This window comes from Syzygium oleosum, unplaced genomic scaffold, assembly GCF_021117445.2.
Source record: "Syzygium oleosum isolate NSW1041296 unplaced genomic scaffold, Sole_v2.1 Sole_v2.02, whole genome shotgun sequence".
In the NCBI taxonomy this organism is placed as follows: domain Eukaryota; kingdom Viridiplantae; phylum Streptophyta; class Magnoliopsida; order Myrtales; family Myrtaceae; genus Syzygium; species Syzygium oleosum.
In genome coordinates, this window is record NW_026607486.1 from 15,100,147 (window position 1) to 15,114,649 (window position 14,503).

Below are 14,503 nucleotides of genomic sequence, written 5' to 3' on the forward strand. Positions count from 1 at the left end.
AAATGGTTATATTAGAGAAAATGTGTTTGTTGAGTAACCTCCGAGGTTTGAAAATCCAAAGCGAAGTGATCATGTTTATCAACTAAGGAAAGCCCTATATGTACTCATGCAAGTCCCTAGAGCCTAGTATGAAAGACTCAACACTTTTCTTGTCAAGAATGATTTTGTGAAAGGAAAGGTAGATACAACCCTGTTCACCGAGAAGAATGGTAATGATATCCTGTTGATTCAAATCTATACTGATGATATCATTTTTGTCCTTCTAACGACAATATGTGTAAGAAATTTGTAGACATGATGAAGAGTGAGTTTAATGGGAGAGCTAAACTTCTTCCTTGGACTTCAAGTCAATCAATTGAAAGAAGGAACATTCATATTTCAAGAAAAATATGCAAAGGAACTCGTGGAGAAGTTCAACATTGAAAGCAGCAAGAAGGTAGACACTCCTATGTCATCATCATTGAAACTAGACAAGGATGAGACACGTAAGTCGGTTGATCCCAAGTTGTACAGAAGCATAATAGGTTCTCTATTGAATCCAACTGCTTCAAGGCTAGATATTTTGTTTAGTGTGTGTATTTGGGCACATTTTCAGTCCAATCCTAAGGAACCACATTTCAAGGCTGTTAAACGTATTATCAAATACATTGCATTGTACCCAAATTTAGGCATATGATATCCAAATAACTCGGATGTTACATTACTTGGATATTCAGATGCTGATTTTGCCGGATGCAAGATAGATGGAAAAAGCACCACATGTACTTGTCAATTAATGAGATGTATGCTTATCTCATGGTTCTCAAAGAAACAAAACTCAGTGGCACTATCTACAGCCGAAGCTGAATATATGGCACTTGGAAGTTGCTATGCACAAATCTTATGGATGCAACAACAATTGAGTGATTTCAATGAAGACAGCTCAAGCACTATCATCAAATGTGATAATACCAATGCAATCAACCTCACAAGAATCCTATCATGCACTCTCAAGCAAAGCACATTGAAATCCGTCATCATTTCATAAGAGACCATGTCAGCAATGGTGATATCAACATCAAGTTCATTGAAATTACTCAATTGTTGGACAAGACTGCATTCGATTTTATACGAAATAAGTTTGGCATCTGCAATCCACTTGAATAAACTTCAAGTATCAGCAATGCAAATGATCAACTCTCATAACATCAACATTATACCCTGTAAGAAAGTACAGGTACGCATATTTCGAAAAAGTTATCGTTACATTGTTCTTATCTATAACGTAATATTTACACTGTGTTGCTTGATTGCATTTTTATCCATTGTGATGCTTATTAGAATTAAATTAGAAGTCTATTAAATTTCTTTGTAGAAAGTTACTGTTACATACGAGTAACTCCCTATCTCTCTCCTCATCACGTACGCCATCATCACCTATTTATATGGTGATCATGGTTCAACGGTTTCATTCTTTCTTAAATCTTCTTAAGGTGAATCCCTCTCTCACTCTTCTCTTACTCTGTTCAAAGCACTATAATCTCACTTCTCTTCAAAAAATTCCTCATGGCTCTCAAAGCTCCATCTAAGAGCACTCGCAGACCCATTGCCACGCGAAGATCATCTTGCATGGCCACTGTTCTCTCTCGCACTCTCAAGGGACCCTCTGAAATCGATCTCACCTAGCTACAAGAAGAATCAATTGAAATTACTAGTAGTCGTGACACCTTCATAACTCGTCAAGATACAGGACGTTCAGAGACTGTTAGTGCTTCATAGCCACCAATAATGAGGAGAACTCCAATTGCTCATACTTCTAAGTCTCATCTACAACCACTAGTGGAACGAACTCCTGTTGGACCCATTCAGGAAGCAATCCTCATTGCACCTGGACAGGAAGGACCCCTTAATGATCAATAACAACAGCTCCTTACACAGCTGTTCTCTCAGGCCGAAGGTGTACAACAAACCACTTGGGCCAACCTACATATCACACTTATGGGAGTGTTGCAACAACAAGGTCTTATGCCTGTTAGAAATGCTATTGCGATAGCATCTGCGTCAACCTTTGCACCAGTGATCTCCAGCATCGCTCCTACTGATGAAACATTTTATGAGGAACTTTAGGATGTCCCCCTAATGACAAGAACAAAGAAAAGGACACTATCGACCAAGAATGACAAGTTGATGCTCCCGAAGGAACTAAGCAAAGGAGAAACAAATAACCCTAGACTGAAGAAACCGACATATCAGTAATGGTAGAAGGGATCATTACTAGCACTGACGAGCCAACCAATGAGCAAACCACTGAAGAAGGACAAGGGGACAAGCGGAAAGATGATAACGATGATTGCACCTTCTCTCAGTTTAAAGTCATCGAAGGTTTTCCCATCAATCCATCTTTTGAGTCTCCCATGTTTTTTTTTTTTCTGATCACGAACAAAACTGTATATTATGCGAGGGCCATGATCGACATGAGGACCAAGTCCCTCATCATCACCGACCCGAAATGCCCATTGGCGGTCCCTATGATCCATAGATTGACGGAAACCAAGACCATCTCCATGATCCAACTTGTGGACGATGGGCTAAGAGTTGAGGAATCCGCAACTGAGTCAAGCACAAAGCCAAAGGTAGAGATACTCAACATGAGATGCCTATCCATGTGCTCTTTCCGGAAGTGGCGAACTTGTCGGACAACATGGTGATAGCCAACCCAAAGGAGCCGAGTAGCCGACAAGTCGAGAAGCCAAAGATAAAGCGGCATCGGAAGTGGAAGAATTGGCAACGTCCCAAGGAACCAACAATCCACCCCGAGTCAGGAGCACCGAGATGTTGGTCAAATGGGTGGGGGAGAATGTCACGGTGCCGAGTTTCCATGCACCAAGGACCGTGTACGATCAAAGAAGATCAATACAAATCCCTTAGAGTTTCCGGAACATTCTCAAGGACGGGCGATACAGTAAATGTACCATGTTCTAGAGAATTCCTATATTAAGTGTCAGTAGTTAGTGGATGGGGAGATGCAATCTCTACTGCTAGATCGAAAGGAAATCTACGGATGTAATGAGAGGACCTCTTGTATAAATAGAAATGCTCTCTCTCTCATTTGTATCCATCAAACACTTGAATCAATAGAGCTTCTCTCTTTACGATATGGGCAAGTGAGCGAGCGATTGATCCTTGAGTAGAAAGCTTGGCTTAGGCACTCCAACGATCCAAAGAAGCCTAAGTCGCTACACGGTTCGATCCCAAACGATCAACCCGTGACAATGGCATGAGAGATCCTTGATGAGCGTTTTCTTTTTATCTTTCCTTTTCAACCCCACCTATTGATTCTTACTGGTCACTGCTTTCCTTTTAGAAAATTTTATACATCTCCCACAAGCTTCAGCCCTTGTTTGCCTTCCCTTTTTTTATTTATTTATTAAAACTTCCTTTGTAGAAGACTCTAAAAATCTCTTTTATTCCGCCAACCCACTAATCACGGTTTCCCCTCGAATCTCCACTGAATTGATTTCTTCAGCCGCGTTGAACCACTTGATTCTCGCTGTCATTTGTTCCGGCAAATATTGTTGCACCGATTCATCTAACTTGCTCCTGAAAATTGTTGGGGCTAACAATACAATCTAGAGGAGGTAAATAGGTTGTTTAAGAACTATGAAAAACATTTGCGGAATATAACAAGTTCAACTTCAAATATTGACAGAAACAGTTTGTAGAAATCAAGTGCGTTCTACTGTTTGATAAATCGTGATAATAAAGATCAAGTAATACCAATAGTCTATGTTGCACCGACACGTTCCGGAGGCCACCGTATTGGTGTCGGACACCAACACGCGCCGACACACGGCGGTCATGCTCGGACACGCGGTCAACGCGCCGGACACGCCGGCGACACGCGAGTCCGGAGCAAAAGGGAGAAAGAAGAAAGAAAAGCCCTCTCTCGTCAGATCTCTTGCTCACCAGAGCAATGAACAAGGACACATACCGCATAATCGCAATCCCTTTCAACAGCGAATACCCGTTGATCTGGAAGTGCGGAATGGGGAGGTGGGGGATCTGGGAATCGGTCGGGATCGGGGGAGAGAATTTGCCCGGGGAGGGAGGATCTCGAAATCTAGGTCGGGAAAGGTTTTGAGAACTCACCGACGACCCCCGATCCTCCCAAGCCGAGCGTCATGGATGAGCGAGCTGAGCAAATCGGAGTTTCCGCGGTGAGAGCTGCCGGAGAACTGATCGGAGGAGAGGAAGAGAGAGAGAGAGAGGGAGGGAGGGATTGTTGCAGTTGCAGAGACGAGAGAGAGATAGAGTCAAGAGAGTATTTGATGGAGAAAGAGGAATAATAAAAGCTTTATGCCCGTCCTTAATAAAAAGGACGAAGATGGCTTCTTAAAAGCTTTAAAAAATTGATGGAGAAAGAGGAATAATAAAAAGGACGGGAAGAAAATAAAAACGAAAATGGGTACTCCAAGAGAAAAATATATATGGCCAAACAAAGGAATTTTTACTATATCACTTGACATAACAAAATATGTCATATATAATTTATCAAACTAATTTGATTGATTGATTTATTTATTTGTGAATTTGTATTGAATTAATTTGATTAAAATAATTTAAAAAAATAATAATTTATCATGTATATATAAAAATATACATTTAATATATAACATGTCCCAACGTGTTGGAATTCTCTACTTTTTGAAAAATGACGTATCGGCGTGTCATGTCGTGTCGTGTCGTGTCGTGTAATGTTGTGTCGCATGTCGGTATCAGGTGTCGGTGCAACATAGCCAATAGTGAATGGATAGAAGATTTGCAAGCATATATATAGTGGTTCGGTTTTATCCCCAAGCCTACATCCACTCTCCAAACTAACAGCCGTAATACGGGCTGGATTGCACTAGTAATCAACTCATCAAGTTGCAATTTGCAAGTGCTGATCCTTTACAAATGATAGATCACACTATCAGGACTCAGCTACTGCACGTACTCTTGTACACTTGATCTTTTACATGATTACTATACGGCAAAATTATCACAGTGAAGATCTTTCGAGAGAATAGAACAATATCAACAAGGAAAGTAGCTCAAAGCAAATATTCAAATTCTACATTGTGTTCTTTAACATTTTGGCATAGAAGGTCTTCTCTTAAATGGACATCTTCGATCTTCCGTTTGGAGGTGCTTCAGAAGATCAACTAGTCGTTAGAAATCCGTTAGTGCTGTTGTCCAGAGATGGTGCTGCCCATATAGCCCTTTATCCTGAACATTTGCAGGCTATCCGAAAATAAGTTCTGCAGCTACTATTTTGACGCTGACTGCTCTTACATTTCTGACAGATGCTTGCTCGTGTTCCTCGATAGACTTCCTAATCTTCCCGTTGCACATTTCCACCCTTCAACGGCTATAATCTCGAACATCCTCACATGTTCATTATTCAAATATCACTAATGACATGATGGTTCAGTATTGATGCAAACATCATCAATAAGCTAATCTTTAGGTTCATTAGTGCTGTTTGTTGGAAAACGTACAAGGACATCTTGCGATATTCTCCTAATGGATCACACCATGGATATCACGTAGTCCTTAAAGATCATCACAATCTTCCACCTCATCTATACAAGGTAGCTGCTCTCACCCGATATCGATGCTAATCTTTCTGGTCCATCCAAGCATATTGGAAATTTCGACTCTACCAAGCTGTTCATCTTCATGGTCCTTCAAAGCTTTACCAAACATTTTCGTTCTAGGCTTATTCACCATCATCATGTGCATCCAACTGTTCACCTAATCTTTGTATCTCCAAGCCATCCCGAACATCCCGTTCTTTTTGGCTCATTCACCCTTGATCATGGTCCTTCTAGATGTTCACCATATCTGAATATCCTTCTAACTTGTAGACATATTCAATTACCTAATATCTTGTTCACCTTAGATATCAGTAGAGCATCTTGACAGTGGTAAAGCACTCCTCATATCATAATGTTTTGGTGCTGTTTATGACGAACATATGCATCTCTGCTTGTGCTATATCACCTAGTACTACTTAACTAGTACACAAATTAGTAGCGTTTAATTGTCTTTGTCATCTTCAAAACAACATAAGGGATTTTCCCAATAATCACCACATTGGTGATTTTCCCAACAAAAATAACCAAGACTCACATTAACAAATTGGGAATAGTTCTCTACTTTCCCTGTCGTTCCTTGGCCGAGAATCTCCGGAATATGTGTCCCTTATTCACTTCCCGATTTTGCAAAAATTAGCGCCTAAAATCTCACCATCCTTTGCTCGAAATCACACTTTCCTTGGTGGGAATTAGTTGAACTTTCTTGCCCTCTTTGATTGCTCTCCCCGTCGAGCAAAGGATCCTTCATGTCGCAAAGAGGAAGCCGAAGCCAAAAAGCCACGTGCCCAGCCGCAACCCATGCCCAAAGGTAATCGTGGCCGTGGGCAAGTCGCCAGCGGCCAGCAAGGCCCGACGACCCTCATCCAGTGGCCGGTGAAGAGAAAAAGAGGAAAAAAGGAAAAAGAAAAGAAAAAAGAAAAAAGAAAAAATTAATTAAAGAATTGAAAATATATTATTAAAAATTGTCAACGTCAGTTTCGGTCATGTCACGTAGGATGACTGGCGTCCACGTTAGCGAATTCTTACCAAAATTGGCCGGATGGATCCAATTGGCAAAATCTGAAAAAGTTTAAGACTCAATTAGTAAAATTAAAAGGTTTAGGATTGAATTGGCAAAAGTGCAATAGGTTTAGGACTTTTTGGACAATTTTTCCATTGGAATGTTTATACTTTCTCGAAATATTTTCTTTCAAATTTTTACGGCACTTCGATATTGATTTCTTATGAAAGTCCAGATAACTATGAAAGAGTCGATATACAAAAAAAAATTAAAACACTAGTCAACAGCCTTAATTTTACTAGCAGTGTAATTCCAAATCCACTGCTGTCGCCGTGCAATTTTTGCCCTCCGGAGAGAACAGGAACACTACAAAAAAAATTAGGTTTTAGCGACGAATTTTGCCACGAAAAATTTGGCAAAATTCGTCGCTAAACGAATTTGCGACGAATTTAGCAACGGGAAAAAATTCGTCGCTAATACGCCGTCCCAAAATTTTGCGACGAAAAATTTCAATTTTCGTCTCTAATTTGCGACGAAAAAAAATTCGTCACTAATTCTTCGTGGTAAAATTCGTCGCTAATTTGCCACGAACTTTATTCGTCGCTAATTATTCGTCACAAAATTCGTCACTAATTTGCCAAGAATTTTTTTTTTTTGGTTAGTAATTTGCGACAAGCTTATTTGTGGCAAAATTCGTCGCTAATTTGCCACCAAATTTTTTTACTTTTGCCATGAACATTATTCATGAACGAATTTAGCGATGATTTTTTATTAATTCTTTAGCGACGAACTCTGTGACGAATATCGTTTAGGGACGAAATTAGTAACGAAATTTTATTTTGCAACGAACTTTTGTAATTTGTGATTGTACGATAAAATCATTTATTTTTATTTTTGGATTTTAAACCTAATTAAAAGCAAAATTAATTTTTGGAATTTATATTTAACATTAATTAAGCACTTAATAACATCAAAATATTATAATAATATGAAAATGAAATACATTCATCTACATTTTCCACAAGAATGACATAAATATTTTTCTTTATAGTACACATAATGAGAGAATAAATAATCTTGCACAATAACTAATATTGCACAATAAATAATGACAGAAATGAATCAAAAAAGAATATCCTGCTTTTAGCGACAATCCCCATCATATAAATAATGAACAAAACTAAAGACACGGTCGATGTGAGATGCTCACTTCCTGCTCCAGTTTTAACAAATGCCGGTTGAAATGTTGTTGCAACCTCTCATTTGCATAACTTATGCAGAATTGCTCAAAGCTGTTCTTCTACAAAACATAAATTGTCTGGAATTAGACACAAAATTAGTGACATTGTTTCCACATTAAATGTTAATATATTCAGCTTCTAAAGGATAAATAATGACTGTGAAGCAAGCAATCTTAATTAAGTAAAGCAACGAAGGTAAATGAAATATAGAGGAAAAAGGTTGAAGTTCACTTTCAGTGATAAATCTAATAGAAGTAAAGAAACAAAGGTGCAACGTAGGTGTTCCAAATTGGTTCACTTTCCACAACTGCACACTTCCACCACAAAAAAAAAACATTTATGTAAGTGACATGAACAAAATAAAGAATGATATTGGATGCTATTTATCTTTTAGCTACCACAAAATACCTGACAACACTGCACACTTCCACCACAGGCAGCATAATGAAGTGGAGTGCTTTCAGCACCTGCAACGTGCAAAGAACAATACACATGACTTTCCACAAATGCATGATTCTAAGCAGGTATCACTGCATTCAAATAATCAATCATTTTGAATGAAGCCATAATTCTCCCACGGGGTATTTTCTAAAAAAGCAAATAATACCTGGTGCAACCCCCAAGACCAGAAGACAAAAGAGGGGTTTTGGACTCTTGATTGCCCCATTCATTCCCATCCTCAAAAACCCAAGCCCCACGACTAAAAGCAAGGAGAGGAAAAAGATGGAACCAATCACATTAGCTATAACCCAGCTAAGCTATGTATCCCAATACAATATACCAATATAGGTTAACATACCAAATCACATTTGCTTCTTAGAATCTATTGCCTCTTTTCCTTTGCAATGCAAGAATACGAGTAAAATATATTCAGATGCTATGAGCTATAGTAGAGCCGAAAGGAGAACAGTCAAAAGAGAGAAAAAAACAGAGAAAACAAAAGCAAACCAGCTTAAAGCAAACATGAGAAAACCAGGAGTAGCAATATTATCGAAGACTCCGACGGAGACAACGCAATGGGCTCAAACAAAGCCACGAGATCCTCCATTTTTGCGAATATCAAAACAACCAACAAAATCAGCCCTGAATCAGATCAAACAACAAAATCAAGCTAAAGCAACAAAAGCCAAGAACAAATCAGCCCCCAATGTACATGTGCACGGCATATAGTTGTAAATATCACTTTCTTGTGGTTCCTCTTCCAACAGAACAAATCATCAGGTAAGAGGAGTGCTACCACAAACAATTAGTTTCATTTAAAAGCAACAAACAAAAAATCAGCAAGAGAACTCATTGTCCTACTTTTGCAGCCATGATATAGAAGTGCCAATGAACCAATATGTTGCTACTCTATTTGTTCCCTTTTTTTTATGGGCAGCTATTTAGCTACCGAAAATTTTTTCCTCACCTTGAGCATTTGAACATCTTCTTGAAAAGAAAGCCGCAAGGTCTTTCTCAAGTACTGCAATTAAAAATTACTGCCCATGAGTTGCACTATTTATGTAATTAGATTGCAAAAAAAAAAAAAAAAGATCATATTATAACCTTTAAAGGTTCAAAGGGGTATTGTCTTTCAATAGCTTCAAGTTCTTTCTTGCAACTCGCATTCAATGAGTCGAACATTGTAACGAACAACTTGTCCACAATGTCCATTACCTGCACATAAACGTTTAGTTGGTTAGGCTAAACTGAAAATTCAGTTAAATGAAAAAGTATCCAATCCAACCTCACAATAGTGCTTCTTAATCTCCATTTCAACATCAAGGCCAGTAAATTCACACAAATGCCTATGTGTGAAGGAGTCTTCTGCCCTAAAAATAGGGCCAATCTCAAAAACACACCCAAAGTCACCACAAATGGCCATTTGCTTATGAAGCTGAGGTGACTACACCAGGCATGCAGGGTGCCCTTTATAGTCCAGTTTAAACACAACAGAATCTCCTTCACTGGATCCAGCTATCAGTTTCGGAGTGTGGATTTCAATAAAGCCTTCAGATAACAAGAACTGGCCAAAAATCTACACAATGTGAATTCATATAAATTCAGGTGTTAAGACTCAAAACACAAGGCAAATGTAAATAGCAAACTAGGAGGAACAATGGCCGATTAAAGCATAAACACCAGAGCATCAGCATCTTATCTTAAGAAATTGGACTTTCATATGGAGATTGGAGACTACAAAAACAACCCGTGTGTCTCTTTCACCCCTCCACTATCACCTCCACTTTACTGCACTTCTTCAAATCCACAGGCTCCACCACAAACTCTTAGGAATAATTGCTTCAAAGCGAGAGATAGAGAGATCATCTTAAAACAAGGCAGCAAGTAAATATACACAAAAGAATCCATTACATGCTCTCTCCGTGCTAACACTATAATAAATTCCGTAATGGATAGTTGATACTGAAAATCACACTTCGTTTCAGCAACTCAAGTATCAAAAGCTCCGGCCCAATACCAAGAGTTCGACAGGGGACACACTTAACTCTTCCCTAAACTAATAAACAAACATGCTCAATACATCAAGAGCTGAAACACTCGAATCATCGAAATCCCCGAGCAAAATCCAAACTTATTCAGACAGATATACATATTGATGGGTACTCCCCCGTGCTAAATCAACCTCCACTTCTAAACAAGCACAGACACGAAAGCGCAGATAACAAACGGAATCCCTCTTATTTCCTTTCGAGAATTAGACTGAACCCGAAACGACACGCACGAGAAGGGAACTCACACGACACATCATCAAATTCGACGAGCGAGAGAGAGAGACGGACCATCGGAGTTGGCCTTGAAGCGAGCCGAATCGCGGTGATCGGAGGGGGCCTTGCCAAGGACGACCGCGTGGGGGGACTTGTCCTTGCCGTTGACGACGCGGGACGTGGACGGGGAGGACCGCTAGAGGAGGTGTTTGTTGAGCACGTCGTTGATGTTGATCCTCTGCTTCCGATCTGCGCCGTCGACCACCACCTCCTTGCCCTCGACGGGGGGAGGAGCCGCCGCCCCTTTGGGCTCCGCGGCCTCTAGGGCTCCGGAGGCCATGGCGAGGAGTCACGGGGGGGAAGGGGTACCGAAAACCCTAGCGAGCGCCAGGGGGGTGGGGCGGGCGGGCGGGCGAGGGGGGTGGTGGTGAGGGCGGGCAAATTGGGAGTGTGGGCGGGGAACGCGAAAATTGCTACGGACAAAAACATTCGTCTCTAATTTTCCGTGGCTCAATTTACTTTTTATGGTGTAATTTTATGACGAAATTAGCGATGAATTTTGCAACGAAATTAGCGACGAATTATTTTCTGTCGCTAGCAACGATAGTTTACATAAACAATTTAGAAAATAAAAAAAATTTGCGACGACAGTAATTCGTTGCTAATTAACGACGGATTTAGCGACGACATTTTACATAAACAATTTAGCCATGGATTTTAGTCAGTGGCTAATTAGCGACGGATTTTAATATGTGGCTAAATAGCCACAGATTTAGCCACGAAAATAAAAAATAGTCGGGAAAATGAAGCAAGAGTTTATTTTCGTCGCTAAATCCGTGGCTAAGTAGCCACGGATTTTAATCCATCGTTAATTAGCCACGGATTTAGCGACAAAAATAAAAATAGTTGGGAAAGTGAAGCAAGAGTTTATTTTCGTCGCTAAATCTGTGGCTACGTGGCTAATTATCCATGGAATTAGCCACGGACTAAAATATGTGGCTAAATTCGTGGCTAAATCCGTCGCTAATTAGCCACGGATTTAGCGACGAAAATAAAAATAATCGGGAAAATGCCGCAAGATTTTATTTTCGTCGCTAATTAGCCACGGATTTGAATCCGTCACTAATTTGCAACGGAATTAGCGACGGCGACGACCTTTCATATTAACAATTCATCAAATAAAAAATTTTCCAACGAATTCAGTTTGTCGCCAATTAGCGACGACCTTTTAACAATTCAACAAATAAAAATGTCGCAAATGTCGTCACTAATTTTGTCAATTAGTGACGATCCAAATCCAATGGAAAATAAAATATCGTAAATGTCATCGCACGAATAGTATTTGACTTATCGCCATTTAGCGACGAATTTTCCGACGACCTATTACATTAACAATAATAATAACAATAATAATAATCAACAACAACAATAATAATTGTGACAATAACAATAAACACATGTCGCAATAATAATAATAATAATAATAATAATAATAATAATAATAATAATAATTACACATAATTAATAAAAAGTCTCAAAAATCATAATCTTCATCTTCATCTTCGTCTTCACCTTCGTCTTCGTCTCGATCTTCATCTTCTTCATGAGCATCATCTTCATCTTCTGTCTCAAAATCAGATTCTGCAACACCTTCTAAATTTGATTCGCGAATTTCAGTTGGATCCACATCTATCATTGCTCCACATGGATCTCGTAAAGTTGAAATGTTATATTCTTCAGTTTCAACCGTATTACAAACTTCCTCTTGTTGATATGTTGTATCCTTCCAGTGTTCCTCGATTTTTCTTCGTGCTTTGGTTTTACATATAGCCCACCAATCAGTTTTGTCACGTTTCAAACTAGGATATGATGCATAATATACCTGAATTGCTTGTTGTGCCAAGACAAATGGTTCATATTTCATATACCTTTCTTGTGATTTATTTCAACCAAATTAAACTTCGTATGCACCTTCATTCGTCGCAAATTCTGTCACAAATTAGCAACGAATTTATTTTTTGTCACAAAATTAGCGACGATTTTATTTTTTCATCGCTAATTCTGTCGTAAATTAGCCACGGACAATTTTTCGTCTCAAATTAGCGACGAATTTTTTTTTCGTCGCAAATTAGCGACGAATTTTTTTTTCGTCGCAAAGTGACGATAAATTTTTCGTCGGTAATTTTCCGTGGCTAAATCCTTATTTTTTTGTAGTGAAAGTTCGCCTTTAGGCTCCTGTAAAGATTCATCGCCACTCCGTTCAGATAATTGAATGTGATTGACTTCGTCTCGTCGTCGATGGCTTCCAGAGTCTCCTACCTGCTTTTGCAATCACCTGTGCATGTTTATTTTTCCTGGAAAAAAAATCAGAGTAACCAATATTTTTGTTTAGAGATTTTAAACTGAAAGTAGAGAGTTTCATGGCTCGTAAATTATATCTTAGTTTGTAGTCTTCTAGTTGGTCGGGAGTTTATATAAACCATTAACATAAAATTATTCGAAAGGCGCTTAAATTTTATTAACGACCTTCTAAAGCACTGTATAAATTTGTAGTTTGTATGGGTAGCGTTATTTAAACGCCCTCTTTTTGGCTAAAGCACGCCCTTTTATCTTCATTGATTAAATTAGCTTTCAATTTTTTTTTGGCCTGTATTAATATTTCCTAACATCTTTTTAAGCGAATTTTAATAGATTTGCTATGGATGTACCAGTTTGGATTTGTTTGTGACACGGAAATTAGTTTTGGTTAAATGTAACACAATATACCAGTTAGAGATTTTTTGTGATACGAAGATTTGTTTGTGAGAAATGTGAGACGAGTGTACTTGATTGAGATTTTTGGTGATATTAACCCTTCTAATGTTAGCATAAATAGATCCCTCCCTTCCAAACAATAATTTCAATATATACTTCTCTTCTCATTTTTAGTAGTAGTTTAGACAAAGTTTTTTTCCTTCCATATAGATTGTTGCTCTTTTTCTTTCTCTGATCTTATTTTATCTAGTAATAAATATAAATATTAGTCAAGATCAATTTCGTCGAAAAGGTGTCCACAAAATTCATTTTGAGATATGAAATGATGAGTAAATCGACAAAGGTTGTGAATGGTCATTTGCTGATTGTTGGATAGGAAATATTAATGACAAGAAAGTTAAAGCTACGGAGACCGGAGACAATCATATCCAGCCATGTAAAGGTACTGGAAATGTAAAGATGAATAGGAAGAGAAAGTTGAAAAATTGGTGTTCCTGAATTTTTTTTTTTTTTTTTGGTGCTCTTGAATTGATTGGTGATAATTTGTATAGATTACAATTCGAGTATTTTATGCCGACTACTAACGGTTTACGGCAGTTACTAAGAAAATTACATGAGCTACACATGGTTTTCACGATCTAGCTCTACTCATTTACAATCCCCGAGATCATCGACTCGACTACTCGATGATCGTCTCCTCCACTTTCTCTGATGGTATATTTTCGATAGTTGCATCTGAGATTCCTAGCACCATTATGGCGGTAGCTTCGCTTCCACGTCTTTGTAGTTACCATGGTCAGTTGCGCCCACAACTATCGGTCCCACTTTCGAGCAACTACATTCGAAATAGTTGGCTCCATGACTTAACAGTTCGCTACTTCCGCTCTCGTCGTCGGTTGACATTTTTTTTTTTTATGTCAACAACATCGTTCAAATTTTCATACTGTCATGAACAGACACATCTTATTACCGAAACAGAAAATTTGAAAAGACACGTTTTTTCGCATTTTGATAGTAAATTACATGGTGTTTTATTGTAAAATAGTATGTTTTTTTTATGTGCTTTGGATTTTCGCTTCTTCTAAAATTTTACACAGCGCCCTATCCCATTAAGTTCACCAGACTCAACTTCACTGATAGAGTGTATGTTTCGTATACATAATATGAATTTCTGGGAGAAGGATC

The 14,503-nt window shown here is 38.6% G+C and overlaps 1 protein-coding gene across 8 annotated transcripts; it reads right to left on the reverse strand.

Annotated features, from left to right (window-relative positions):
* Positions 1 to 7,571: 7,571 nt before the first annotated feature.
* LOC115662933 (aspartate--tRNA ligase 2, cytoplasmic-like) lies at positions 7,572 to 10,959 on the reverse strand. Of its 8 annotated transcripts, none has more exons than XM_056308815.1 (6): positions 10,640 to 10,959; positions 9,586 to 9,876; positions 9,405 to 9,515; positions 9,268 to 9,321; positions 8,268 to 8,326; positions 7,572 to 7,918 (listed from the first exon to the last, which is right to left on the reverse strand). In XM_056308815.1, exons 2-6 carry the CDS (start codon positions 9,721 to 9,723, stop codon positions 7,891 to 7,893), a joined length of 390 nt encoding a protein of 129 aa, XP_056164790.1. In that variant the 5' UTR covers positions 9,724 to 9,876; positions 10,640 to 10,959; the 3' UTR covers positions 7,572 to 7,890. The 8 variants fall into 8 exon arrangements, with proteins under 8 accessions (XP_056164790.1, XP_056164789.1, XP_056164787.1 ...); XM_056308814.1 differs by having other exon boundaries at positions 7,572 to 7,936; XM_056308812.1 differs by lacking the exon at positions 8,268 to 8,326.
* Between the last annotated feature and the right edge of the window lie 3,544 nt (positions 10,960 to 14,503).

Bases quoted from the DNA above. Each gene is read 5' to 3' on its own strand.
- LOC115662933 (XM_056308810.1), bottom strand. From the start codon at position 9,723: ATGGCCATTTGTGGTGACTTTGGGTGTGTTTTTGAGATTGGCCCTATT. The intron at 9,516-9,585 runs GTTGGATTGGAT...GTTTATGTGCAG, and splicing joins TTAAGAAGCACTATTGTGAG to GTAATGGACATTGTGGACAA. The intron at 8,167-9,267 runs GTGAGGAAAAAA...GGAAGTGTGCAG, and splicing joins AAGATGTTCAAATGCTCAAG to TTGTGGAAAGTGAACCAATT.